Raw genomic sequence first — 27,940 nt, forward strand, 5'->3', positions numbered from 1 at the left:
CAAATTCTTGAAGAATAATAACTTTCATGTCTTTAAATGATCCCACAATTCCATTATAATACTCTTGTGGCCCTTCAACTTCTATTTTAGTTTGCATCTGGCCACTTTGGGAAACTGATTGAAGTGCCCAGTACAGTACTATTGAAATACTTATTTGTGCCCAACTGAGCATGTGCAATGCCCTTCAACATGGCACCATGCTACAACTCTCTTTGCAACTGAACATTTGCCATGCCCATAATAGCTCTAGGGAGCATCATCAAAGTGACAGCCCTTATAGCTGTGACAATGACTCAGCTGTGTACATACTCACAAACAGGAACACGCATATGCCAGTTTAACAAGGTTATACATGCCAAATATGCAGCGTGTGTCTTTAAGAGAGGAGGGGGAGCTAAGCCTTCTGCTGCATTGAACTTGTCTGGATACGACCAGGCTGCCGCACAAGCCCCGCAGCAGCATGTGTCAAACCTGCTGACTGTACAGGAGGGACAGGGATAAAGATCCCCTGGAGCAGCTGCTGAATTCATACTGTACCCGAGGAAAACCCTGAATCTATGTCAAAAGGAACACAGCTGCAGGAGACTTCAGTGTGAGGCTGAGTGTAAGTACTCTGCTATAAGTACTCTGCTACTATAGAGACATGTATTGGCTGCAGTTGTTACGTTGGAGCTTTATAAGCATGACCACATACTACTGTATGTTTTAACAAATTGACGCATTTCGCATGTTTCATTGCTAATGACATCAGTGCGTTCTATGGCTTTGCATGGCACAGCAGATTGGCGCTGATCTGTATTCTCGGCATTGATAACTGAATGAGTCTCCGCAGACACATGGAGTGGATGCCGATCTTACACTACCGTGCAGTGCCTTCTCCTGGGTTTAAATCCATCTCATGGATCAGGACGCTGCGGTGCAGCTCATCCCTGACTCACTACAAGCTTGCATCATTTCTCAGCAGCCAGTGCAGCAGAGCGGTTTCACATCCTGAGAGCTCCTGTGATCTGAATATTTTGCTCACTGTGGCTGTTCTTGCTTTACACGTTCACTTTGTTCTGTGGCACACATTATTTTAACGTTAGAAAACTCATCTGACATTAGGCAACATATGACCCTTGTTCATGGATTTAAATAGATGAAAAACAATATCTGTGTGTCGTATGGAACTTAGCTCTGTGTGCATGATACAGTACTTTGTTTTAATACAGCCAAAGGGTTTGTATCATGATCAGATATTTGTTAGGGTGGGGTACATGTCGCTATTCCGAATGACTAGTAAATAGATTTCTAAAAAAAACAAAAAAAACAATGTTCAATAGTATCATGCTTATTTGTGTGTAATACTGTCATTACAATTCTAAAAATAAGTACCATATTCACTGTTGGCCTCTGTGTTGGTTTATGTAAATTATTGGCATGCTATTGTTCATAGAGGTCTGAGTAATTCATTTTTAATATTAAACTGGATAATGCCATCTGAAAAGAGTGCTTTGATTTCTTTCAAAGTCGCAGTGTCTAAGATTTGTTAGTATGCTTGCTCTTTTCACAAGGATACATTCTGTATCACATACGCTCCAACTGTGCCTATTTAACAGGCACTGTGCAACATTTTTATTAATGTTCAGTACATGATAAGCCATGTGTATGTGAGAGACATGGAGCACTCAATTGATTGAACCTCATTTAATTACCGAAGCTTGAAGATCGATAACTAATGTGATAAATGATGAGGGTGCTACAGGGGAATGTATCACTTTTTTTTTTAATTATATATAAGTTTTTGCAAATATATTCAAACAAAAGTGTTGGTTTAAAAAAAAAAAAAAAAAAAAAAAGATCTTTGCATATAATAAATTGCTTGTGCTATGGGGCTTGCTTGTAAGCTCCTGTATCCCACATCCATAGAGGAAATAAACTGTACTGCCCAATGTTAGATAAGAAGATACCCACTATACTGTATGTGAGGAAATGTAAACCCAGATTCTAGACATAAATGATGTGGTACTATACAGTACGTTAAACTCCTATGTATCAACTGTTATTAGTTTAAGTTAGTATTTTTATAGTGCTGTTTGCATACAATTTGGGAGTGACTAAAATGCACTACTGATGGAATCTGAATATATGCTGTTCGCAAATGATAAATAACTTGGAGATTAATCACATCTTTTTTTTTGGTGTAAAACCCCCTGTTTGCCTCATATTCTGTTTGCAATTCTGTCTCCTTCAGTTCTTTCTGCCCTACATGTTCCCACCACTGTTTTCACATCTGCAGCATTTTGTTGATTGCCCCCTGCTTATGGAACTTTATTTATGTCAGCATATGCCAAGGTTCCATTGATTTATATGCCAAGGTTCCACTGAAAATCAATTTTTATGCATGCATTTCAATAGCATGAAAACTAATGACTACACCACTCTTTTGCCAAATGCACTTTCACCAAGAATTCCCAAGGCATTTACAATGATTCCTGCTGTTACATTATATCTCTGACCACACCACTTACAGTAGACTGCAGGAAAGAGGTTGACATTCCCTTGGCCTTAGGTTGGCTTCTTTTAGGTGATCTTGCCCTGTAGATTGTATGTAAGTCCTAGCAGGTTGGTACTATAACAAAACTACTGTCTGAAGTGGACCGTTATAAATTGATTGAGGAAGAGGTAGGCTTCTGGTTTATTACACAGACTCTGACTCGCTGGTACCTTGGGGATGTCTGCATATTTGTTTTTATATAGTGCTAACCACATACACAGATGTTTACAAATCAGACATTATAATTTGTTTTTGTATAGCGATGCTGACAGTGTACGCAGCTCTGTATATGGAAATTTTGCAGGCACGTGTCCCTGCCCTGTATAGCCTACAATCTATTTTTTTGTGCCTGAGGCACAGGGAGATAAAGTGATTTGCCTGAGGTCAAAAAGAGCTGATGTTTGGATTTGAACCAGGTTGCCATGCTTCAAACTCAATGCAGTGTTCAATGCAGCTCACTGAGCCATTCCTTCATTACAATACAGGTAAAGTATAATACAATAAGTGCATGAAACAGGAAAAGCAATACATGTCCTATAGAACAGCAGTACGCAAACTGGGGGGCGCGAGACTGCCTGCGGGGGGCGCGGGGTTTACAGAGGCCCCGCGCGCTTCCCGAAGGCACTTAAATTACGTGCCGGGGGAGCTGCAGGGCATCTGTAAGCCTTTACTTACCTTGGCTCCGGCGGCTTCCTTCCCACGTCGCAATGGCAACACGGCGTCAAATGACGCCGCGAGGTCATGTGACATCACGTTGCTATGGCAACATGACGTCATGACGCCGGAGCGGAGGTAAGTGGGGATGAGGGGGGGGGGCGCAGGAGTGAGGAGACCGTTGGCAGGGGGGCGCAGGGAAAAAAGACATACTATAGAACATACTGTACAATGTAAATGGTAGACTTGCAGAGTTAGTGCGGGAAGGTTTTACTGGCTATGCACTTTAACCCAGGCTGTGGTGAAAAGCTGTGACAGGTATATCTTAAAGGGGTCCATGTTAAAATGGATTTTAAGCAAAAGGTGACACTGTGATCATTTGCATGTCATTTCCCAGAATCCCAAGCTGCAGTGGAAACACTATATGCTAGGAGATAATGGTGACAATCAGGGTTGCAGACCTGTTTGAGATGTGAATGTACTCACAAGTGATATTTATATTTGCTGTACACTGTACAGTGGAGGGTTTTTGTCACTTTGTGACCCATCATAACTTACATATTGTGTGGGGTAAGGAGTAAATGCAACTGAAGACAGTGCCTGGCCAACAGTATTGGCAAGTGTATTTTTAAGGTGTTTCTTTAATTGAAGCACCAGAAAAAAAATATCAATCTTTTTGAGAAAGATGCATCTTAAGGGCAGTGTATAAAATTACATTTTTTGACATGAAATTGATGCTAGACTGTAGCATTTTGGTAACATGTTTCCTTGTGTGAATTTTATAAAGGTTTTTTTTATGATATATCTCTGTTTTCAATTATGTGATTCACATATTATAATGGTATGCATCAAGATCTGTATTGTGGTTTTTAGATCAAAAAAGAGAATGGAAAAGATGGGGGAGAGAGGGAGAAAAGAGGGCTCTTGCTACAGTCTAGAGTACAGTGCCAGGGGTGAAGAAATAATGGTCAGACGCACATTTGCCTAGGCAAATGAAAAAAGAGACCCCTATATAACTAGCACTCATTAAATTGATATATGATATATACGAAATAAAACTTAACCTTTATTAGTTATCCAATTAATATATGTATGGTTAGTGAGAACACTAAACACAGACAGACAACACTTAAGACAGCTAATCTCATGAACTAATAAAATGAGTATTAAACAAAATACACCCCAGCCAAAATGCTATGGTTGGGATGGTTGGCAGAGGGACTAGGTGCCTATATATATGACTGGCACCCTTAGACTAATTTTGGTAATATTAGAAAAGGTACATCGGAGTGGTGAATTCAGATATATATCGTAAAGATGATGTGTTATAGATGAAAATCACACACCATCTATACCACTCCGACTGAATAGTCACAATGAAATATAATTACAAATACAGGCTGTAATAAAAAGAGGGCAGTTAGACAACGCCCAACTTAATAGTTGTGATTTAGTCTTGGTATATGCTTAATATCAGATCATATATACCTAATGCAGCCTATAGCATGAATTCTTTAGGCTATAATCTTGCCAAATAATTATATTCACGTTATATTCAGAAAAAATAGCATCTAAAATTAGTCGTGTAAAATAGTCCTTGTTAGCAACGCAATAAAAAACCTGAAATAGTATCAGGATAGGCTACAATGTAACTAGGTGTACAGGGTTGGTGAGTGGTAAGCTCAAGATCAATTATATTTGTAGCTAATGATGAAAATGTCCATCACACAACCTCACACTGGTGTATAATGTAATCGAAACACCAATGCCTATTTGGAACAGTATATGGTAGATTGAATAGTTTATTTAGTAGTAAAGTCAAATATTTATTATATTAAACCATAAAGTCTTAACATGTAATAATGGTTAAGGACTGCTGCTCCACTACTCTGTGATGACATCAACTGCTTAGTATTATTGCCCTATTATAATGGGTGGGTACATTAAATGTATTACCCCAGCCGGGAGTGTGTTGATAGTTACCCCAATCAGCGTGGTGCACCACAGACTGATATAGGAAAGTAACTTCTATGGTAGGTAGAGAGCACTAAAGTATATGATAATGTAATATTGCTTTCAATAGACTACGGTGTATACTATACATTAGATGGATATTAGCATATCTAGCTGTATACTGTATCTACTTTAGCAGAGCGACTGATGTTAAAAAACAAAACGGAATAACAGTAACAGTGAATATCCAAGTAGTTATACCCCTAACTCAGCGTGGTGTATTCATGAACACCACAGAACCGGACTGATGAGTGGGGAAAGAAATGCTTAATATATACTTCAGGTGTCCCTCTACACTAACCGCTATAGTGATAGTCTCTATCGGCTATCTGCTCTCGCCATGCTGGAAAGCAGGGTGACGTCACAGAGTGTGCGCCCACCGACGATCGTTTCCTGTCACACTGACGCTTTCTCATGGTACCCTTTTATCCACATTACATGCATTTTTCAAGTCTGAGGTTACATACACTTCACAAATCAATATGAAATGTAACAAGTTTCTTACAAGTGATGTAGAGGTAGGTAGAAAAAAACCATATAATTGGTGCAAAGATGTTTTTTTTTTCAAGACCGGATGTATGAACATAGTATTATTACATTATCGAATAAACAATATACAGTATAACACAAATGGATAAACACCCACGTCATTGGATGATTCAAGAACCCTGTGTTCCACATTATTGTATAGTTGTTTATTCAATTATTAACTATTTTTTGACAACTAATTTGCACTAACGTGTATATATAGGCGCCTTGTCCATGTGTGTTATATGGTTTTTCAGTGACCGGGTGGTCAGTGTTAGATTTGGCAGCCGCCCTTTGTTCACAATATTGTGAATTAATAGGATTTGAATTTTATATATGTGCATGTGTGTGTAGACATACATGTATGTTTATAAATATATATAGACATATACTTTGTGATATTTATTTTAGCGCTACCTAATTCTACCCACAACAATATATGATACATTTCTTACATTTGTTATTATTATCATCGTCTTGTTTATTTAAATATATCATTACATCCTTTATAATATATATCACACACGTACTGTAGTCCCATTAAAAAATAAGTACTCTATAAGAAAACGCTAAACAGATTTGTATAGGTCATTGAATGTTGTATGACCTTCTTTGTTTCTTGTAGTAATAATTTGACTACTACAGCAGGAAGCCAGTTTAAAGGTACAGTAATCCTTGTGACCTTGGGCAAGCCTTCTCATGTCCCAAAAATTAGACTACAAGATCTTTAGGGCAGGAACATGCGTTTGAAAAATTCTCAGTAGGGCACTGTGTACATTGTCAGCACAATGTAATGAAAATGGAATGGAAAGCATTTCCTTTTTGGACACTAATAGAAAACCAGTTACCATCTGCTACAAATGCTCATGTACAGTATGTCAGTCATTGATTTATACTGCATATTGTACATATGGAGTCAGTATCACTTACTGCCTGGCACTCTAACTGCAGCAGACTGTATTCCGTGCTCCAGATTAATACTTTCCAGTGAAAATAATATATTGAGATTTTTTTTCTTAGAGTGTAAAATAATAACAAATTACATATTGTTATATAAAGTAAAGAAAAATTGGGGATGTGTTCCAGCTCGTGCTTTTAGATCCAGTTTATAACACAGCTTAGCTCTTCAGGATCTGATAAACTGCAAAGGGTTAAGCTATGACCATTTGAAGGTGCAATCTAAGCAATATCCTGCATGTTTTGTTTTTTTTTGTTTTTGTTTTTTTAATAAATCAGTTCTGTAATAATAGATAATACTTACTAAAAATGTTTTTTTTTATTCAACTCTTAATGCCATTTGTAAATAATTTTAATATACTGAGCATCCTTTGATTTCTATAGCAGGTTTTAGCCACCTCCCCTGCAGTGAAAGATATTTGCAACACTTTCCTGTTTGTGATCATTTGTTGCCAATATTCCCAGCAGTTTGAGCCGCCAGTTGTAACAATGGATAATGTCACCTTCATAATATAAGAATACATTGTAGCTGCTGAGTTCCATTGGCTGAAGGATTGATTGCAACTGAAAGGCAGCCATTTCGTGAACCCTGGGAAGCAGTATATTTGCTGATCGATCATAGGAGAATGAATTGATCGGAAGTTTAGGTAATTCGTTTTCAATAAAGGTACTCAAAGGCTGCATATATTATTTTCTTTTTAAAGTGCCTCAAGGATTGCCTCTTTAATGTGGAGTAAAATAAAATGTCACCGTTGTTATGAAAACATACAGGTTACAATGTTTTTGTAAGGATTACCGAAGTACAGGCGCTCCGCGCATCTTCTCGAGCACCACCGCGCACGTGGACCACATTCCTTACCAGACGCGCGCAGCATGCACGCGCGCCAAAATGGCGTCATCCGACGCCGCGGACTCTGGCTTTGCCCCGGATCATGACGCACACTGACTGCACACAGAGCTCGCATGTGACACGTCACCACGCCTCCAGGCTCCGTGTCAAGATTCATTAGCTGCACTAACAGCTGCACCTGCTCATAGATGCATTCTTTAGCTGCACAAAGAGCTACACCCGCTCGTTGAGTCCTGGACCTATCACAGCTACCGCAGAGGCCGCGCCCCCGCTCCACCCCCCATGGGGGCTGGCTGATCCAGCCTATATATGCTCACCAATGTTATAGGCACATTGGCTGAGCATAGATTCCTGTTACTCTGTGTTTACCCTTGCTGTTTCTGCCTTGTCCCTGTCCTGTTGCTTTGTTCCAATTTTTGATCTTCTGTGTACCGAACCGGCTTGCTTTGACTACTCCAACCTCTGGCTCCTGATCTTGGCTACCTCTGACTCCTCGCTCCTCTCTAATCCTGAACTCGGCATTGCACCTCGACCACTCTCCACTCTCCAACCCTGACTTTGGCAAAAGTACCTTCTACGCTCCGGATATCTCCTACGTTGAACTCGGCAAGTATAAAGACAACTCTGATATCTATATCCCTGACCCTGCTGTCAAGACAAACCTACACTCCGGACATGGCCCCCGTGCCTGTGGCTGGTGTTGTTACTACTCCCATCTCAGTACCGGGATCTCGTCCAGTTTGTGGTGAGCACAGCGTGACATTATGCTCAGCCCTACAAACATAGACCCCGCTGAGGTGGGAGGGGTGGTGGCATCTCATGCCGCCATGTCCACTAGACTGGAGAAATATCTTGAGCAGTCTGACCGTCGCCTAGACTCCTTACAGAAAGACATCCAGACCCTCTCAATGCAAGTGCAACAATCCTGCACACCCACCTTCTCTAACCCACAACCCACACCACTGTCTAGCCTCACACCGTCTGAACCACGACTCCCCACGCCTAACCGGTATTCCGGAGACCCTTTAGAATGTCGCGTTTTTTTAAATCAATGCCTCATTCAATTTGAGATGACACCCTCCCGGTTCCTGGCCCCAAGGTCAAGAGTGGCATACATTGTCTCCTTGCTCACGGGCGATGCATTGGCGTGGGTCTCTCCTATCTGGGAGCAGAGAAGAGATCTTACTCTAGACATCGGACAATTCACCAAGGAGTTCAGACGTGTCTTTGACACCCCAGGGCTTAAAATTACTGCAGCATCTTCCCTTTTTCATGTTTCCCAGGGAGATCGTCCAGTGGCAAGATACGCCGTGGAATTCCGGACAATCGCCTCAGAGACAGGATGGAACAGGGAGGCCCTCGCTTCTGCCTTCTGGCAAGGACTTTCGGAACCCCTGAAAGACGAGCTTGCCGCGCAGGAGCGCCCAGCGGACCTGGAGGAGCTCATCGCAGTCTGCATACGGGTAGACCAACGTCTGCAGGAGAGGAGAGCCGAGCGTTTATGGAACCATCAGGTACCCGCCAGGTCTTCACCTTTCCACTCCCTCGTTCCAGAGACACCTATGACCGAGGTTCCTGAACCCAGGCAGTTGGATGGCAACAAACTCTCCTTCTCTGAGAAACAACGTCGCCGAACCTCCGGCCTGTGCCTCTACTGCGGCAATCCGGGCCACCTAGCACTCTGCTGCCCACTCAAGTCGGGAGATGACAAACCTCCACGGAGTCCCAGAGGAACTCCCATCGGAGTACTTTTCAACTCTTCCATCACCAAAGAACCCCTACCCAACAGAATCCTGATTCCTGTATCCCTTCAGGCTCCGGGTCTCGCGGTGAGCGCATCCGCCTTCATCGACTCTGGTTCCGCAGGAAACTTCATTGACCAAGAATTCGTCACAAGGAACAACATCCCATTAGAAAAAAGAAAAACCCCGGTGAGATTGGAGGCCATTGATGGAAGTCCCCTGCAGCCGGCCTTCATCACCCTACAGACCGCGGAAATCTCCCTGGTATGCGAACAGACCCACAGGGAGAACATCATCTTAGACGTGATCCACTCACCATCCGTCGAGATCATCCTGGGCCTTCCTTGGCTACAACGCCACAACCCACTCATTAACTCGGCCAAGCAAAGACCAACCAACCAACAATGCTCCACAACATGTGCAGTTCTACCTCAAAAGATCTGCAGCATGAAGATCCCAGAGGAGCCACAAGACGTTTTACCAGAAGAATACACTGAATTCAGAGACGTATTCGACAAAGCCAGGTCAGAGGTACTACCCCCCCATCGATCCTTCGATTGTCCTATAGATCTCCTGCCTGGTTCTACCCTGCCTAGAGGGCGCTCTTACCCTCTTTCCCTCCCGGAGACGAAAGCTATGTCCCAATACATCCGGGAGAACCTCCAAAAAGGGTTCATCAGAAAATCCTCGTCACCGGCAGGGGCTGGATTTTTTTTTGTCAAAAAGAAAGATGGTACTCTAAGACCCTGCATCGACTACCGAGGACTAAACAAGATCACCATTAAAAACCGCTACCCCCTACCATTGATATCAGAGCTGTTCGACCATCTACAGGGATCCACCATATTCACTAAATTGGACCTCCGGGGTGCCTATAACCTAGTAAGGATCCATCAAGGAGACAAGTGGAAAACGGCATTCAACACAAGGGACAGCCACTACGAATACCTGGTCATGCCGTTCGGCCTGTGCAATGCTCCAGCGGTCTTCCAAGACTTTGTAAATGAAATATTCAGAGACCTGCTGAACAGATTCGTTATCGTTTACCTGGACGACATTTTAATTTTTTCCAAGACCATCTTAGAGCATATTAACCAAGTCAAACAGGTACTTCTACGCCTTCGTCAGCACCACCTCTACGCCAAACTGGAAAAATACAACTTCCATCAAAAATCCATTACCTTTCTAGGATACATCATATCCGATTCGGGGTTCTCCATGGACCCCTCCAAACTGAAGGCCGTCATGGACTGGTCGCTTCCCACATCCCTCAAGGGCATCCAGAGGTTCCTCGGCTTTGCAAATTACTACAGAAAGTTTATCCACAAATTCTCTTCCATTGTCCCACCCATCGCGACTCTCACAAAGAAAGGAGCTGACGTTGTGTCCTGGCCACCTGCAGCTATCCAGTCCTTCGACGCCTTAAAGAAAGCCTTCATCTCTGCACCCATACTGATTCACCCCAATCCCAGACTACCTTTCACATTGGAGGTAGACGCATCAGACATCGGAGCCGGTGCCATTTTGTCACAGAGAGGATCACCGTCTGCAAACCTACACCCATGTGCCTTCTTCTCTAAAAAATTCTCCTCGGCACAGCAAAACTACGATGTGGGCAATAGAGAACTACTAGCTATCAAACTAGCCTTAGAAGAGTGGAGACATCTACTAGAAGGGACAGAGAGCCCCATTACAATCCTCACCGACCACAAGAACCTCATGTACTTGGAAAGCGCTCAACGACTTGGAGCCCGTCAAGCCCGTTGGTCCCTATGTTTCTCTCGTTTTAATTACATCATATCATTCATACCCGGTTCCAAGAACGTAAAGGCAGATGCCCTTTCCCGCCAGTTCGTAACAGAGAACAAAACCGAAGCCAAATCAGAAACCATCCTGCCTGCCAGGTTCATCATCTCCGCCAACACATTTGACATAATGGATGACATCCTGCGGGATCAAACTAACATTCCGGAAGGTCTGGAAGTCCCGGATGGATGTGTCTTCGCAGCACTTCCCTTCCGCAAAAAGATCTTGGAATGGGGTCACTCATCAAAAACCGCCGGTCATCCTGGTACCAAAAGAACCGCAGACTTAATCACACGGACATTCTGGTGGCCTGACATGCAAGGCGACATAAAGGAATTCACCAAGGCATGCACCACATATGCAAGGAATAAGGTACCCCGCAGCAAACCACAAGGGCTCTTGAATCCCCTACCCATCCCAGACCACCCCTGGAGGAACCTATCTATGGATTTCATAGTAGAGCTGCCAAGATCCAGAGGTATGAACACTATACTTGTAGTCATAGATCGCTTCTCGAAACAGGCACATTTTATTCCACTTAAAGGTCTACCAAACGCTCCCACACTAGCGTACATATTCTGTAAGGAGATCTTCCATCTCCACGGAACTCCCACGACTATCGTATCGAACAGAGGGTCCCAGTTTGTCTCGAGAAATTGGACATCTCCCTGCATTTTTCATCCGGGTACCACCCGCAGACAAACGGACAGACAGAAAGGACCAATCAGTCCTTAGAGCAGTACCTGCGCTGCTTCATCACGGACACTCAGGACGACTGGGCAGACCTTTTCCCGTGGGCAGAGTTCGCCCATAATTCCCTGAGGAATGAATCCACACAGGTCTCGCCCTTCTATGTAAATTACGGTTTTCATCCGGCACGACTGCCCAACTCTTCCCCACCTTCTGGGGTTCCTGCAATAGACGACTGGATCCAAGCACTGCAAAATTCATGGACAAAGATCCAGAGTAACCTAAGAAAGGCTTCCGCCAGACAGGCAGACCGCTACCGTCGTGAAACTCCAGAGCTGAGACCGGGAGACAAAGTATGGCTGTCCTCAGGGAACATACGCCTAAGAGTCCCCACACTCAAACTGGCCCCAAGATTCTTGGGTCCATTCAAGATCTTGGAAAAAATCAATCCGGTGGCATACCACCTGCAACTCCCCTCTTCAATGAAGATTCCATCCGTGTTCCATATTTCACTACTGAAACCTGCATACCGCAGCCTCCGCTTCCCTGATCCATCTCCTGCACCACCGGGTCCTCTAATCGTATAGGGCCAGCAGGAGTACGAAGTTCAGGCCATCCAAGACTCCAGGCTTTCTAAAGGGACTATCCAGTATCTCATTCACTGGAGAGGATACGGTCCCGAGGAACGATCCTGGATTCCACACCAGCAAGTCCACGCACCCGAAGTCAGCAAAATGTTTCACCTGAAATACCCCCTGAAGCCTCGCAGCGTTCGTCCGGAGGTCTCCTCTGAAGGGGTGGGTACTGTAAGGATTACCGAAGTACAGCCGCTCCGCGCATCTTCTCGAGCACCACCGCACACGCGCGGGGTGCCTATGGACTACATTCCTTACCAGACGCGCGCAGCATGCATGCGCGCCAAAATAGCGTCATCCGACGCCGCGGACTCTGGCTCTGCCCCGGATCATGATGCACACTGACTGCGCACAGAGCTCGCATGTAACACGTGCACCACACGCCCAAGCTCCGTGTCAAGATTCATTAGCTGCACTAATAGCTGCACCTGCTCATAGATGCATTCTTTAGCTGCACAAAGAGCTACACCCGCTCGTTGAGTCCTGGACCTATCACAGCTACCGCAGAGGCCGCGCCCCCGCTCCACCCCCCATGCGGACTGGCTGATCCAGCCTATATATGCTCACCAATGTTATAGGCACATTGGCTGAGCATAGATTCCTGTTACTCTGTGTTTACCCTTGCTGTTCCTGCCTTGTCCCTGTCCTGTTGCTTTGTTCCAGTTTTTGATCTTCTGTGTACCGAACCGGCTTGCTTTGACTACTCCAACCTCTGGCTCCTGATCTTGGCTACCTCTGACTCCTCGCTCCTCTCTAATCCTGAACTCGGCATTGCACCTCGACTATTCTCCACTCTCCAACCCTGACTCTGGCAAAAGTACCTTCTACGCTCCGGATATCTCCTACGTTGAACTCGGCAAGTATAAAGACAACTCTGATATCTATATCCCTGACCCTGCTGTCAAGACAAACCTACACTCCGGACATGGCCCCCGTGCCTGTGGCTGGTGTTGTTACTACTCCCATCTCAGTACCGGGATCTCGTCCAGTTTGTGGTGAGCACAGCGTGACAGTTTTATAGCTCATTGTTTCCTTTAAAGTTTAAACGTTATACTGTATTTCTGATAACTGATAAAGGGCACATTCAGTACTTGAGGATTGTGACGGCAGCATCTGATACGTCTACAGTTGATTACCTGACACTAGTCTAATAGAAATGTTATTGACTCTTAATAGCGTGTCCAGTAGTGATACATACCATGTTTTAGCCCTGTCCCTGCAATGCGTTGCTGGCCCTTTTGCTATTGAAAGAGTTAATGGCTGTTTCATTTTTAAACACAGTTGATTATACATTGAAGCAGCCATTGTGACCGTTATCAGCCAAAAAGTCTCACTAACTTCAAGTATATTAACTGACCCCTTAAACTTGGCCCCAAAAATATACTTGTAAAAACATAATATTATATATCCCTGATTATACAGTGCATGCAGTTTTTGTTGGGCATACTGTAGGTTGGCATACATCACGGAGAAAAAATATAAACAAAGTTGAAGTTTCATAACAAATTAAATACAGTTAGGTTCGGAAATAATTGGACACTGATGCAAGTTTTGTTATTTCGGCTGTGTACCAAAATAAAATTCAAGTTACAGTTAAATAATGAATATGGGCTTAAAGTGCAGTCAATCAGCTTTAATTTAAGGGCATGGGCGTCCGCAGGGGGGGGCAAGGGGGGGCGCTTGCCCCCCCCTGGATCCTGGGCCGCCAACAGCGGGGAACAGAGGGCACTGGCGTGACAGGATTTAGCGCGCTCTTCTGCAAAAAAAACAAAACCCTCCCTTGTCTCCTGATTGGCTGGCGCATGTTGGCACGCTGCCAGGATTATTTTTTTTGTCCCTCGCAACCCTATCTCAGCGGTGCGCAAAACTGGGGGGCGCCAAATTATTTAGGGGGGGGGGCAGCCTGTGCGGCGAAACCTGTGGGCAGAGCAGAGCGGGGCAGAGCAGAGCAGAGCAATGCCAGGCAGAAGATCCGTGCTGTGTTTCCCTGTGCTTGCAGAGGGGGCGGGGCGTCCCTCTGCACACAGACACAAGCCCTCCTCTTCCTGTCTTTACTTGAGTGGGGAGCCGAGCAAGCAGTACAGGTGTGTGTGTGTGTGTGTGTGTGTGTGTGTGTGTGTGTGTGTGTGTGTGTGTGTGTGTGTGTGTATATATGTATAGTGATGTCACTGTGTGTGTGTGTGTGTGTGTATATATATGTATAGTGATGTCACTGTGTGTGTGTGTATATGTATAGTGGTGTGTGTGTGTGTGTGTGTATATATATATAGTGATGTGTGTGTGTGTGTATATATGTATAGTGATGTGTGTGTGTGTGTGTGTGTATATATGTATAGTGATGTGTGTGTGTGTGTGTGTGTGTGTATATATGTATAGTGATGTGTGTGTGCATATGTATAGTGATGTGTGTGTGTGTGTGTGTGTGTGTGTGTATATATATGTATAGTGATGTGTGTGTGTGTATGTATATGTATATATATATGTATGTATATGTGTATATATATATATATATATATATATATATATATATATATATATATGTGTTTTGTGATTGAATGTGTGCTGTGATTGTGTGTGGTGTGGGGGGTGTTGTTTGTGTTGTGATTGATTGTGTGCTTGGCGAGACAAACAAAATTGACATTGAAGCATGCTCAGCAGCAGTCAATGCGCACAACCCCACACCCACACACAAACACAGAAATAGCCCTGATCCATACCCCCCACTCGTGCTTGCAAAATTATGCAGGACACCCTGTGCTCATGCTTGGAGAGTTGGTGATGTCACCACTCTCGGCGGCAGCGTGGACGCAGCCTAATTTTGCAAGCGCGAGCTGTTGAAACATATTTGTATTTACATTGTATATCGTTTAATAAAGGGGGGGGGTTCATGTGATTTTGATTACGTCAGGCAGGGGGGGCCCGAGAAATTAAATGGATGAAAAGGGGGGCTCGGCATAAAAAGTTTGCTCACCCCTGCGAGTCTATCTGACCTTCCCTGGCGAGGCCTGCCCTTTCCTGCATGGAGCAAGTCAGGTGACTACTGCTCCATGCCACTCTCGCTTCCCCCTTGTCCTCCTGCTCTGATTCCCTCCCCCCCCCCTGCTCCGGTCCCCCCTTCCCGTTCCGATTCCCCCCCTGCTCCGGGTCCCCCCTTCCCGTTCCGATTCCCCCCCCCTGCTCCGATTCCCCCTTGTTGCGAGTGTCTGAGTTTGTGTCTGAGTGTGTGTCTGTGTGTGTGTGAGATCAGGGGGGGAGGGAATGAATGTGAGGAGGACGGATTCAGGGAGTGGGTTTGAGTCAGAGGGGCATAATTGATGGAGGGGGAAGAGTGAGGAGACAGGGGGTGTAATAGAGGAAGAGAGGGGTGAGGGGAGAGAGTGAATGAAGAAGAGAGGGGGTAAGAAAGAGATGGGGCTACACCTTGGGACTATCTGCATTAGAGTGGGGTGTGTGGTGTGTGGGGTGTGTGTGTGTCTGAGTCTGAGTGAGAGACAGAGAGAGTCTGAGTGAGAGAGAGAGAGTCTGAGTGAGCGAGGGATTCTGAAGGGGAGGGAGTCTGAGGGGGGAGTCTGAGAGAGTCTGAGGGGGAGAGAGTCTGAGGGGGAGAGAGTCTGAGGGGGAGAGAAAGAGTCTGAGGGGGAGAGAGAGAGTCTGAGGGGGAGAGAGAGAGTCTGAGAGGGAGAGTGAGAGTCTGAGAGGGAGAGTGAGAGTCTGAGAGGGAGAGTGAGAGTCTGAGAGGGAGAGGGAGAGTCTGAGAGGGAGAGTGAAAGGGAGAGTGAGAGTCTGAGAGGGAGAGGGACAGTCTGAGAGGGAAAGTTTGAGAGGGAGAGTTTGAGAGGGAGAGTCTGAGAGGGAGAGTCTGAGAGGAAGAGGGAGAGTCTGAGAGGGAGAGGGAGAGTCTGAGAGGGAGAGGGAGAGTCTGAGAGGGAGAGTGAGAGGGGAGAGTCTGAGAGGGGGAGAGTCTGAGAGGGGGAGAGTCTGAGAGAGGGAGGGTGTGTGTTTGTGTCTGTCTGTCTGTGAATGAATACAGACACCAACCCACAGTCAGTCAGTCACCCACCCAAGTGTCAGTCAGTCACCCAAGTGTCAGTCACACACGAGTCAGTCAGTCAAAGTGTCAGTCACCCACCCCGTCACCCCCCCCCCCCACAACCACTCTCTCTCTCTGTATAGTTAACATTATGCCCCCCCCCCTGAAAACATTTCTGCGGACGCCCATGTTTGAGGGTATTCACATCCAAATTGGAGGAAGGGTTTAGGAATTACATCTCTTTAATATGTAGCCCCCTCTTTTTCAAGGGACCAAAAGTAATTGGACAATTGACTCAAAAGCTGTTTCATGGACAGGGGTGGGCTATTCCTTCGTTATTTCATCATCAATTAAGAAGGTAAAAGGTCTGGAGTTGATTCCAGGTGTGGCATTCACATTTGGAAGCTGTTGCTGTGAACCCACAACATGCGGTCAAAGGAGCTCTCAATGCAAGTGAAACATGGCACCCTTAGGCTGCAAAAAAAAAAAATCCATCAGAGAGATAGCAGGAACATTAGGAGTGGCCAAATCAACAGTTTGGTACATTCTGAGAAAAAAGAACGCACTGGTGAGCGCTGCAACAGAAAAAGGCCTGGAGGTCCACGGAAGACAACAGTGGTGGATGATCATAGGATCCTTTCCATGGTAAAGAAAAACCCCTTCACAACATCCAGCCAAGTGAAGAACACTCTCCAGGAGGTAGGCATATCATTATCCAAGTCTACCATAAAGAGAAGACTTCACGAGTGCAAATACAGAGGGTTCACCACAAGGTGCAAACCATTCATAAGCCTCAAGAACAGAAAGGCCAGATTAGACTTTGCCAAACAATATCTAAAAAAGCCAGCCCAGTTCTTGAACATCAGTCTTTGGGCAGATGAAACTAAGATCAACCTGTACCAGAATAATGGGAAGAAAAAAGTATGGAGAAGGCTTGGAACGGCTCATGATCCGAAGCATACCACATCATCTGTAAAACACGGTTGAGGCAGTGTGATGGCATGGGCATGCATGGCTTACAATGGCACTGGGTCACTAGTGTTTATTGATGATGTGACAGTAGCAGCCGGATGAATTCTGAAGTGTACTGTATAGGGATATATTGTCTGCTCAGTTTCAGCCAAATTCAGCAAAGTTGATTGGACGGCGCTTCACTTTACAGATGGACAATGACCCAAAACATACTGCGAAAGCAACCCAGGAGTTTTTAAGGCAAAGAAGTGGAATATTCTGCAATGGCCGAGTTAATCACCTGATCTCAACCTGATCGAGCAGGCATTTCACTTGCTGAAGACAAAACTTAAGGCAGAAAGACCCACGAACAAACAACAACTGAAGACAGCTGCAGTAAAGGCCTGGCAAAGCATCACAAAGGAGGAAACCCAGCGTTTGGTGATGCCCATGCGTTCCAGACTTCAGGCAGTCATTGCCTGTAAAGGATTCTCAACAAAGTATTACAAATGAACATTTTATTTATGATTGTGTTAATTTGTCTAATTACATTTGAGCCCCTGAAATAAGGGGACTGTGTTTGAAAATTGTTGCAATTCCTAAACGTTTCATACGATATGTTTGTTCAACCCCTTGAATTAAAGCAGAAAGTCTGCACTTCTATTGCATCTCGGTTGTTTCATTTCAAATCCATTGTGGTGGCATACAGAGCCAAAATTATGAAAATTGTGTCAGTGTCCAATTATTTCCAGACCTAACTGTATATGTTGTCAATATACAGCAATGTAACAATAAATATGTGTGTGTGGATATTTGGGCTCAATGTTGAGCAAAAGAAAATAAATGATATACTGAGTCTGCATCTTTAATCCTAAATATTCACAGTAGTTACAGATGCACCAAACCTTATTGTCTCCGGGGGATTAACGCTGCAGGGTCCCATTCAGATGCATAGAACCCCCGCAGCACGATCTTGGCAGACACTGTCCCCGGTGCTGTGGACTTTTGCGTCCTGGAATAAGGTGCCGGAGGCAGGGAGTCTTGCTACATCTGTATGGAGCTATGCACAAAATTATGGGTACATATATCGTACAAATGCCCAAATGTAACGTAGATCAAATGCTTTGAGTCACAAGATGGCTACATGGCCAATAGTCTCATCATCCATCAACCTTGTGAGTTGGGTTGCCAGCAGCTTCTGGTTACAAACATTTAGTCCTGTCTAGGGATCAGTGTACTACAGAAAGCAATAGTTTTCTCAGCAAATTCTTTATCTCGTCTGCTATTTTGTTGGTAATTCCTCCAGTTTTCTCTACCTTTTCAGCTGTATTCTTAATATATTTTTCATAATTGTTTGCCAAAGTGTCTCTCAGCATCTTGAGCAAGCTGAAGTTTTTAGCTCTAGTTGGAATACTCAGCGGTTATTCTTAAGGTTCTAGATATTGTTGTTTTTTGACTTGTTTGTAATCAGTTTTCTTCTTTCTATATTCGTATGACCAATTGGTAGGCACTTCTTGTCAAAACAGTGGAGGACAGTGTTTCTTGTCAGATAGCATGTAGTTAACTTCATTCTTTATTCCTTTACAAGTCCATTTAATATTGGGATTCTTCTTGTATGTATTGAGACTGTTCTCAGGGAAAGTGATAGAGGGAAGGTACCCAGAATCCTTCACAGCCTTTTCCATTTGCAGGTTCACTCCAGAAACGGCACTTCTCAGCAAGCAACACATCAGGTGCAGGATTGCTAATGGGACACACCTGAGCCTAATTCCCCCTACTTATCACAGCCTGTGAGAGCAGCATCCCCCACCTTCCTGCTTATAAGAGGTGAAGTAGCCCCATTTGGCAAGAAAAAGAGTAGAATTAAAGCAGGACAGGACGAATTTGTAGTGAAGGAGATCAGCTAGAGTGTAACTTCTTCCAGAGGTGTTTAGCAGAACGAGTGCAAGAGCGCAGCAAACGTGTCTGTGTATTTAATCAGGTTGTGGGTTGGAGTTCCATGACGGTCGGTATAGAGGAGGAACATACTGGTAAAGTGAGGAGGCAAAGACACTGTTGTAAGTTGTGTGTTTGGGTCAGAGGTGAGTGGTGATAAAGAAAACTTTGATTTTATGTTGGATTTTAGCCAGGGACTGAAGATCAATGGAACACAGATTGCGACTATAGCAAGGAGAGTCTGGAGGTTGAGTATGAAGAGTGGGAGAGAGGGAAAATGTGATGAGGTTATGCACAGAATGGGAAAAGAGAGATGGAGAAATAGGATAAACAACAGGTTTTTTTTGTGAAGACAAAGAGGTCAAAGAAGCATGTGAGAGAGGAAACGACATACCCAGGACAGAGAGGGATCATGAATGTGACAGTTAAAGTTTCCTGAGAGGTGAGTGGGTGAGTCAGAAGAGAGGAAGTAGGATAACCAGGATTCAAAGTCAGAAAGGAAATTGGAATATGAGCATGTAGCGTTAGGTGGTCTACAGATGACAACAATACACAGAGAGTGGGGAGAAAAAAAAGCTAATAGTATGGGCCTCTGAGGATGAGAATGTTAGGGAATCAGGTGTAGGTATGGGCTGAAACTTAGGGAGAATAGAAAAGTATTCCTACTCCACCCCCACGTCCCAAGGTGCGAGGTGTGTGTGAGAAGGAAAGGTCGCCATAGGATGTAGCTGCCTCCAGGGCTGAGTCCGAGTGTGAGGGCCAAGTTTCTGTCAGTGCAAAGAGGTGAAGAGAGCGAGAGAAGAACAGGACATGAACAGCTAGTGGTTTTTTTTTAGAGAGTGAGCATTCTAGAGAGCCCATGAAAAAGGGAGAGAAGTAGGGGGCGAGCAGGGAATAGATATCAGGTTCGAAGGGTTGGAGCTTTTAGATATTACAGATGATATTACAGATGAGAGCGTTGTCAGGCGAGAGAAAATGGGGGTATGGCAGAGGCCAGGGATTGGAGAAATGTCTTCAGCAGCCAAGAGATGGAGGGCAAGGGACAGAAGGTGGGAGGAAGACATATAAGAGCATGTGCTCTTATGAGGAGAGGAAGTTGGTGGCAGAAGTGAGTGCAAAAAGCAGTGTTCAAGAAGGGGAGAGGGAGAGGAGGAGAAATGTATATAGTAAGGAGCAGTGCCTGAGAGAGGTGAGATGGGGCCAGGGCCAGGGCCAGTCACAAATGTGAGGTCCAACCCCACTCCGAAAGCCATACAAATATACGAATAAAATCAATATAACATTAAAAAAAAAGATTTTTTTTCACATTTATCAAAAGAAATTTTAATGTATATAACAGAACTTGTTTACATTACTGATTACAATGCGTCACAATTGAAATATAATTGACATTGATTTCAGATATAATTTGATGATGTATATAACATTACCCGAAATGAAAATTTAAATTATTTTAAAAATGCTTTTCGAGCTTTATTTTTTGAAAATGTCTTTGACTGTTGAAAAATCTATTGTCCGCGCAACGTCAGAATTGATGTGAAGAATTGATATTCCATTTGGCTTTTCTTCAGACATTGTAGATCTGTTAGAATTTTTCACTCTCTTCATAACGCTAAAACTTCTTTCCGCAGAAGTTGCTTAGAAGAAGCCGGTAGAATAAAAAAAATTGAAGTGATATAAGGAAACAACTCAATTAAATTAGTTTTCAATATGTTCTGTAGCAAATTCGCTGGAGTTGGTTCTGAATTAAAGTTTGTTCTGTACATTTTCTTCACGAAAACAAGTTTATCTCATCTTTCGTGCTTTTTTATGTTCGTCCGTTAAATCCTCAAAAGTCCATAGGATTCCAAATTAATGTGTCCATCCAGATTTAACCGAATCAATAATACAAAAAAAACCCACGTCAATTCAGTAATGTTTTTGGGCGTTGGACTGTGTTTTAATGCGGGTTGTGTGAAACTCTATTGAAATTTCGGACTGTCCTGCAATTTCCATTGACTTTGAAAGTATTTTATCCCATTCTATCTCTCTCTATTTTTACATAGTCCAATCCTCCCTCCCCCTTTAACTGTTGATCGTTGCTTATTTGCAACAGGGTTATTTGTTCAATATATTAGAATAAATATATTGAACACATAACCTTTAGAATAAATTTCCCCTGCTGGCCGTCCCTCTATCTGGCTCTGGTAAGGAGAGCTGTGATCTATATTAAAGGAAGAGAAAGTGTTATTGAGAAAAGATGTTGCAGCAAACAAGGAAACCGAAGGGGAGCATATTGGGAGATGGGATAGTAAGGTAAGCAAGTGTGGTGATTGTGAGCAAACAGAAGTATTGAGAGATACTGTGGTAGGTGAAGGTAAGGGAGGGTTAATGGTGTAGAATATTAGTGTAGATAAGTGAGCTCACAGCAAGCTGTCCAGTAATATCCTCATGTAGATGAAGTTACTGAAGGTTCGAGGTAGATTAAAGTTCACCTCTTGTCCAACTCTTGTATAACTCCAGACACTTGAAAATATTCACTTTAAACTATAAACACTTAAGTGCTGTGTCTGCCCCTGCTATACTTTTTGAAATTATAACGAGGATTTGTAATTTGGCAAATTATTAATTAAAAACCGTTGTTGCCTCATTTTTTTTCTTATTTTTTTTTAAACTGATTATTACAACTTTGGAATTCTTTATCTGTTCCATATAAGTCTCTAGTTAGCCCTTGAAAGATGAGAAAGAAAACCTTTGAAGATTACTTAAAAAAAACTATTATACTAACTGTCCAGAATATTGTGGGACCGAAAATGGTATCCACTTTATGGAAAATGCCACTCCATTTTGTATACGTCAAATAAATACTATAAAAATGTATAAGGAATGCCCAATGTACCAAATCCTGCAGATTTAAGCAAAAATGAACCCTTTCCTGATGCTTAACACATAATTAAAGAGGGTACAAATAAAACTCTAACAAGGCTAATTCTGAAATATAGCTCTAAATCCTTAACGCAGCATTCCACACCCATCTACATTTTTTGCGTTGAACGTTTTTACTTCATTTAAGATGTTTCTATCTACCCTTTCCAACTTTGTTTTTCGTTATTAAAATCTGATGCTCTGATCAGGATTTGTAAGCATTAAAAATCGGGAAGGTTAAAATGTTGTCCTCTCTTGCCAGTGCAGTTTAAAGGTAACTTCAGGTGGTAGAGATTAAGAACAGCATTATTTTTAACACTAAAACAACTTTTCTTAAAGAGCAGGACATGCTCAAGGCTTCTTCCCCCTGATGAAGCGTGTGTGTCACTGTAAGAGAATTGCCCTGCCAATTGCAAAGGGCTGGAGGCCTTTGTGACTGGATACAAACACACACAGCACCACACTGCCGTAGACTCCCCGGGAAGCTTTGGAACCACGCCCTGGCACTGTTGATCTCCAATCTGATAAAACGTACGGGCCCGGGAAAATGAAGAACCGACTCACAGACAGTGTTTCAATCCTTCCGTCTCAGTTTCTTGAGCATAGGATGAAGATTTTTATATAGAAAAAAGAAAGTATTGGTTAGAGGCGTAACGTAGGTGTAACCTAGGCGTGATTTGGGCGGGATTTAGGCATGACTTAGATTAGAGGCATGATTTAGGGGCAGAACATATTAGTGGAATGATCTTGGGGCGTAATTCTCCCAAGGCAGGCACTGTCTGAATAACATAGCCTTTTCATTGTCTACGCTCTATGTTATCAAAATCCTTGATTTCTCTAGCAACTGTGAGGTGATTTTGCCTTTCCCAGACAACTAGTCTATTACTTACTTGATTAAAACAGCAGAAAGCTGACAGCATAGAAAAATGTATCTCAGCAAAAGGCTGAGTAAAGAGAAAATGTATCTTGGCAGAAGCTGAATACATGAGAAATTATATTTTAGCAAAAGACTGTTGATTTTAGCAGGCCGTTACAGACAAAATGGATGGTTTAACACAAATGCAGCTTCTGACCTTCCTACTGTTCCTAACAGTCACGCAAAACGGCGTCAGGGAATCACTGGCGTCACAACGGTGACGTCCTAGGGGAATGGCAGTTTGAGCTCTCAGATACACGGCCAGTATAAGCGATTCCAATTCACAATTCCAGCCTTGACTACATTGTTACTGTTGTCCGCATGCAACTTTATTCACTTTGTACAGAGTATTCCTGAGGTGGATACGTTTGATCCCATAAGTTGTTAGTTACTTACCAGGTTGTTATGTGCTGATTACTATTGCTTTTTTCACCATGTAGGCTTACTACCAGCTTTTATAGCACATATATAGGACACCAATTGTCAACTGTATACTCTTGTAGATACAAGTTGCGTCAGCTATCTGTATACTCTTTAAGATAGCTATGTGACTACAGCCATCTGCACCTATTGCAGGCAGGGTGCTATATGGTTGCATACATGGGACATACTCGCTTTATATTCATGCATTGGCAATGTGTTACATTTAGATCTGTTATTCACTATCTGCATGCACACTGTTAAGTTTATAGTATCACCCCTGTTGTTACATCCACCAATGTGGTTTGGGACTACTATGTGATATTGATGGTATTATTATCACTTGGCTGAATCTGCAGCATATCCCATACATTTTACCTAGGTGTATATAGCTTTAAGTATGTGCTGGTGCTTGCCTTTTAGGCTCACTATAATTCAAGCTCAGGCTAGCTGCCTATCCCCTTCGTTCATGCAGGTGTTTTAATTTATTATCACTGTATATATTCCCTTGTATGTTTAAATATTATGATTCCAATAAAATGTAATTATTTTTTGTCCATATCCTACATGATCAATATAGGAAGTTGTGCATTAGTTAGGTCATCCGCCTAAAATCACTAATGGTGATCTAGGTTATTGATATCTCTAGCACTTATATAGTCACTACTCTGACATCCACAGTGAGTGCATATCGTAGGATTCTTTGGGACCCCCATGGGTCTTAGTGTATAGCATGCCCAAGGGGCAAGATACTAGCATTATACGAGTTAAACTTATATAGGTTTATGGAGAGGATTTCTGCCTTAACTGCAGGATAACCCCAACTTGTATGTATTGTATGGAACCAAACTCTCTGGCTGCAATCCAAAAGTGAGCTCAATGGTATATCAGCAGGTCAACTGGAAGCGGGAGAAGAACTCGAAGCCAAAGGGAGTTTCGATATCTTCTTACACAGAGTCCAAGTTAAACTTGTAGAGACAACAAAATATCTCAAATTCCTTTTAAGGTTCTTGATCAAGTTTACCAGCTGATGCATGTGCAAAACTAAAGAGAGAAATAGAATAGCCAGAAGCCAGGTCATCAAGTCAGCTATCTATAAAGAGGTTTCCTAGAGGTGATGACAGAAAGAAATGCTGTCAATGTGTCAGCCCCAACCGGAAGATATACAGTATAACAGCAGAATCATCAGTAATGATATGTAAATCTCCCTACTTCCCTTAGTTGTTACCCCTATGTTAAACCTTAATAATGGAAATGTAAGAAATGGAAATGTTGCATGGCTGTGTGCTTTCACTTTGTGTGGGAGTACACATAACAATATTATACCAGTGAAGATACACCTGCAATGAGCAGGACATATCAGAGACTGTTAAGGGGTACTCAAAAGACGATATAGGTGTAGAGTTCAAAAATGAAAACACAATTTGTTATAAACCTTTAATTTCTTCAGCAGGTGATAAATTGTTCCAGTTGCCCGAAATATGGTTCTTCTTTTTCTCTATTTATATCTGAAAGTGTAACATTTTTCTCCCCCTCCATTTCAGATGTGGTGCTGCTGACTTTACTCAGGAAGTCCATGTTGAAAGAGAAGAAGAATGATTCTGCTTTGCGAATTGGCTGCACATTCTGAAAGAGAAGAAAAATAAGCAACACCCAGAATAATATCCGGTATTCCAAGCTAAGAAGTAGAGTAAGTTGTGAAAAGGAAACGTGACCCCTTGGATGAGGTGAATTCAGGTTGTTTTGATTGACTTTGCTGTAGCAGAGCGTTATTGTGAGAGACAAACCATCCATTGACAGAAGAGCAGATGAGTTAAGAAGTGGACAGATCAGTGAACCGGACAATCTTTCCAGCATAGAACAGGCAACAAACACAGGAATCATGAAATAATGAATGAAATGGTTTAATTTACATGAGGAGCCACAACAATTAAAAGATGGAGCCTGTGGATATAAGGTAAATATGTGTCTCTCTCATTTTATTCCGTAGACAGTGTTTTTCAGATCCGACAACATATGGGATACCCAATTAGATAAACTTTAGGGGGAGGAAAGGAGAAAGAACATATTATAGTTAAAGCAATTGAATACACTTCTGTGTTGTATTTATTATATTAATTACGATGTCGATTCAAGTGAACATTGATTTACCTTAATCATGGCTAAGATTGGGAATACAGAGTTATGTATATATGATCCATAACACTATATTTAAGTTTATTATTTAATTACAAATATTATCACCACCCCTTACAGCAATCCTGCCAAAGAGTGTGCCAGAAAATTTAAAGCCGCAGTCCAAAGCCTACTCGTATTTTTCCCATGTAAAAACCTTTTCCTGGAGATCTTGATATTGATGTGAAAAGGTGTCCCTGGCGCTCACCTGTTGGTAACTGGGACAGATCCTGAGCCTCCGTTGAGTGAGAGCTTGAGGTATGCGTTCGGCGGTGCCTCCACCTAAAAGGGGCCCAGCCTAATAGGCAGGTGTAATCCCTGCCAGGAACTATATTTACTTAATGAACACTCACATGACAACAGAGTAAATATGTATGTATGTATTTCTCTATGCCTAAGGAAACTATGCAGGCAACTACCCATGCTGCTCTGCGAGCCTGGGATGAGCTCTTTGTCCTTTGCGTGCACTGCCTCCACCTATGAGGGATCCCAGCGTTGGCGGGATAACCCCTCACAGGAACCAATACACAGTAATAAGCAATACACCACACAATGTATATAACTAAGTTTTACTGTACACACACACACTAAACACAGATAACACAATAAACGGGTACCCACAGTATAAGGCAGTGACCCCAAATGCAGAGTGGTTCCCCCAAAGTACTGAGGGAGCCATGGCACCAATAACCCCTGCTGTCCTGTCCCAGCAATTCCACCCAAATGTGAGGTAGCGTTCACCCCTGTAGATGTAGGTGCACGTTGGGTACCTGCCTGGGTACTTCAGTACCAGGTGCTGCTTGGCGTGGTGTGTTGGAGCGGGTCCCATGTAGCAGGGTCTCCAACACAAATCCCCTCTCTCTTAAGGGCCCTGATCCTCCTCGCAGTGTGAGCTCCAGCCAGAGGGTCTCACACAATGTCCCAGGGTCCTGTGGCCGGGTCCCAGCCCGCAGAGTGTCACCTGCGCGTCCGTCACCAGCGCAGTAGTACAGTTCTAGTATAAAGGGGAGCGTCACTATCTGAGACCTTCCCTACAACACTGACTATGATACGGCTCATGGCCTAACTGGGGCCTAGGGGGCAAGGTCTAGGCCAAGCACAGGATGCTACTGCTCCCTGGACACTACATGTCTCCTCATTGCCTCCTTCAATACTGATGCGCAGTCTCCCCGCGAGCACAAAAAGTTGAGCATTTACATATGCGCGCCACAGAAACATCTGAACTCCACTTAGGCCGAGATTATAGTGGCCGCGGCGCTGTGCGTCCCGCCAAAACAAATGCCTGTGTTCCGTTGAGTTGCACATAGTGGGCGATACCGCAACCAGGCGGAGGTGCGACGGAACGGCAAAATACAAGAGAGACAAATGAATTTATTTCTCCATGCAATGGCCATGTGATGTTAGCCTTACATTCAGCCAATCATGGCGAACCGCTCGTGTGACATCACGGGCCACGCCTCCACCACGCCCCCTGTTGCCTGTTGCCTACATACAGTACAAGATTTGCATGCCATAACGAGGTCACGCGGCCTCTATAATCTCGGCCTAACTCCACCCTCTAGTGTCATTCAGTTTCATGCACAAAATTATTGACGCATACCTTACGGTGCCTTTAAAAATAATGCTCCTTTTGTTCTTGGTACAGAGACCACTGTAGGCACTTGTGTTTAAATTACTATAACATTATTTGAAAATGCACAGAGATGGGCTGTTATGAAAGTCCTTGAAAAGACATGTCAAGTGTAACCTTAAAATGTTAAATAAAAAATTGAGTGCCATTAACAGCTCCTAGGAACTAATAGAGATTAATTGTAGGTTGTGATATATTTTAGTGGACCAACAAGTGTTCTTCATAGTTGAATTTATACTGTACAGAATGTTCAAAAACCTACAACAAATCTGGATTTCTCCAGGATACATACGGTTACTAGACCTTTGAACTACATCTTGGAACTAAGGGACAATGGTTGGATTTAACCAACATGTAGCACAACTGACCAACCCAAAATAGGGTAGTGACATACACGCATATCTGCGAATAAATGTGTGCGAGAGAGTTAACAACAACCAGCTCTCCAGTTGTCTCACTCGCCTCCCTGCAGGCCACCAAAAAGGATCACTCACACCCCAAAACCATCACACTACACGCCAATGACGCTGCCACCACCAGGATTCATTTAAGGGCTCAGACCTCGGCC

General features: G+C 43.4%; 1 protein-coding gene across 3 annotated transcripts in view; it reads left to right on the plus strand.

Moving 5' to 3' along the window:
• The first annotated feature begins 206 nt into the window (after positions 1–206).
• The window catches only part of SACS (sacsin molecular chaperone), a 96,279-nt gene continuing 68,545 nt past the window's right edge, over positions 207–27,940 (plus strand). For 2 of the 3 annotated variants that reach the window (XM_075592245.1, XM_075592248.1), the window contains exons 1-2: positions 207–604; positions 25,112–25,524. In XM_075592245.1, the coding sequence (XP_075448360.1) occupies positions 25,505–25,524 (20 nt within the window). In that variant the 5' untranslated portion in view covers positions 207–604; positions 25,112–25,504. Of the gene's footprint in view, positions 605–25,095; positions 25,525–27,940 lie in introns of those variants that run through there. The other variant, XM_075592246.1, reaches the window with a different exon arrangement.

Source organism: Ascaphus truei, chromosome 3 (assembly GCF_040206685.1).
Source record: "Ascaphus truei isolate aAscTru1 chromosome 3, aAscTru1.hap1, whole genome shotgun sequence".
NCBI lineage: Eukaryota > Metazoa > Chordata > Amphibia > Anura > Ascaphidae > Ascaphus > Ascaphus truei.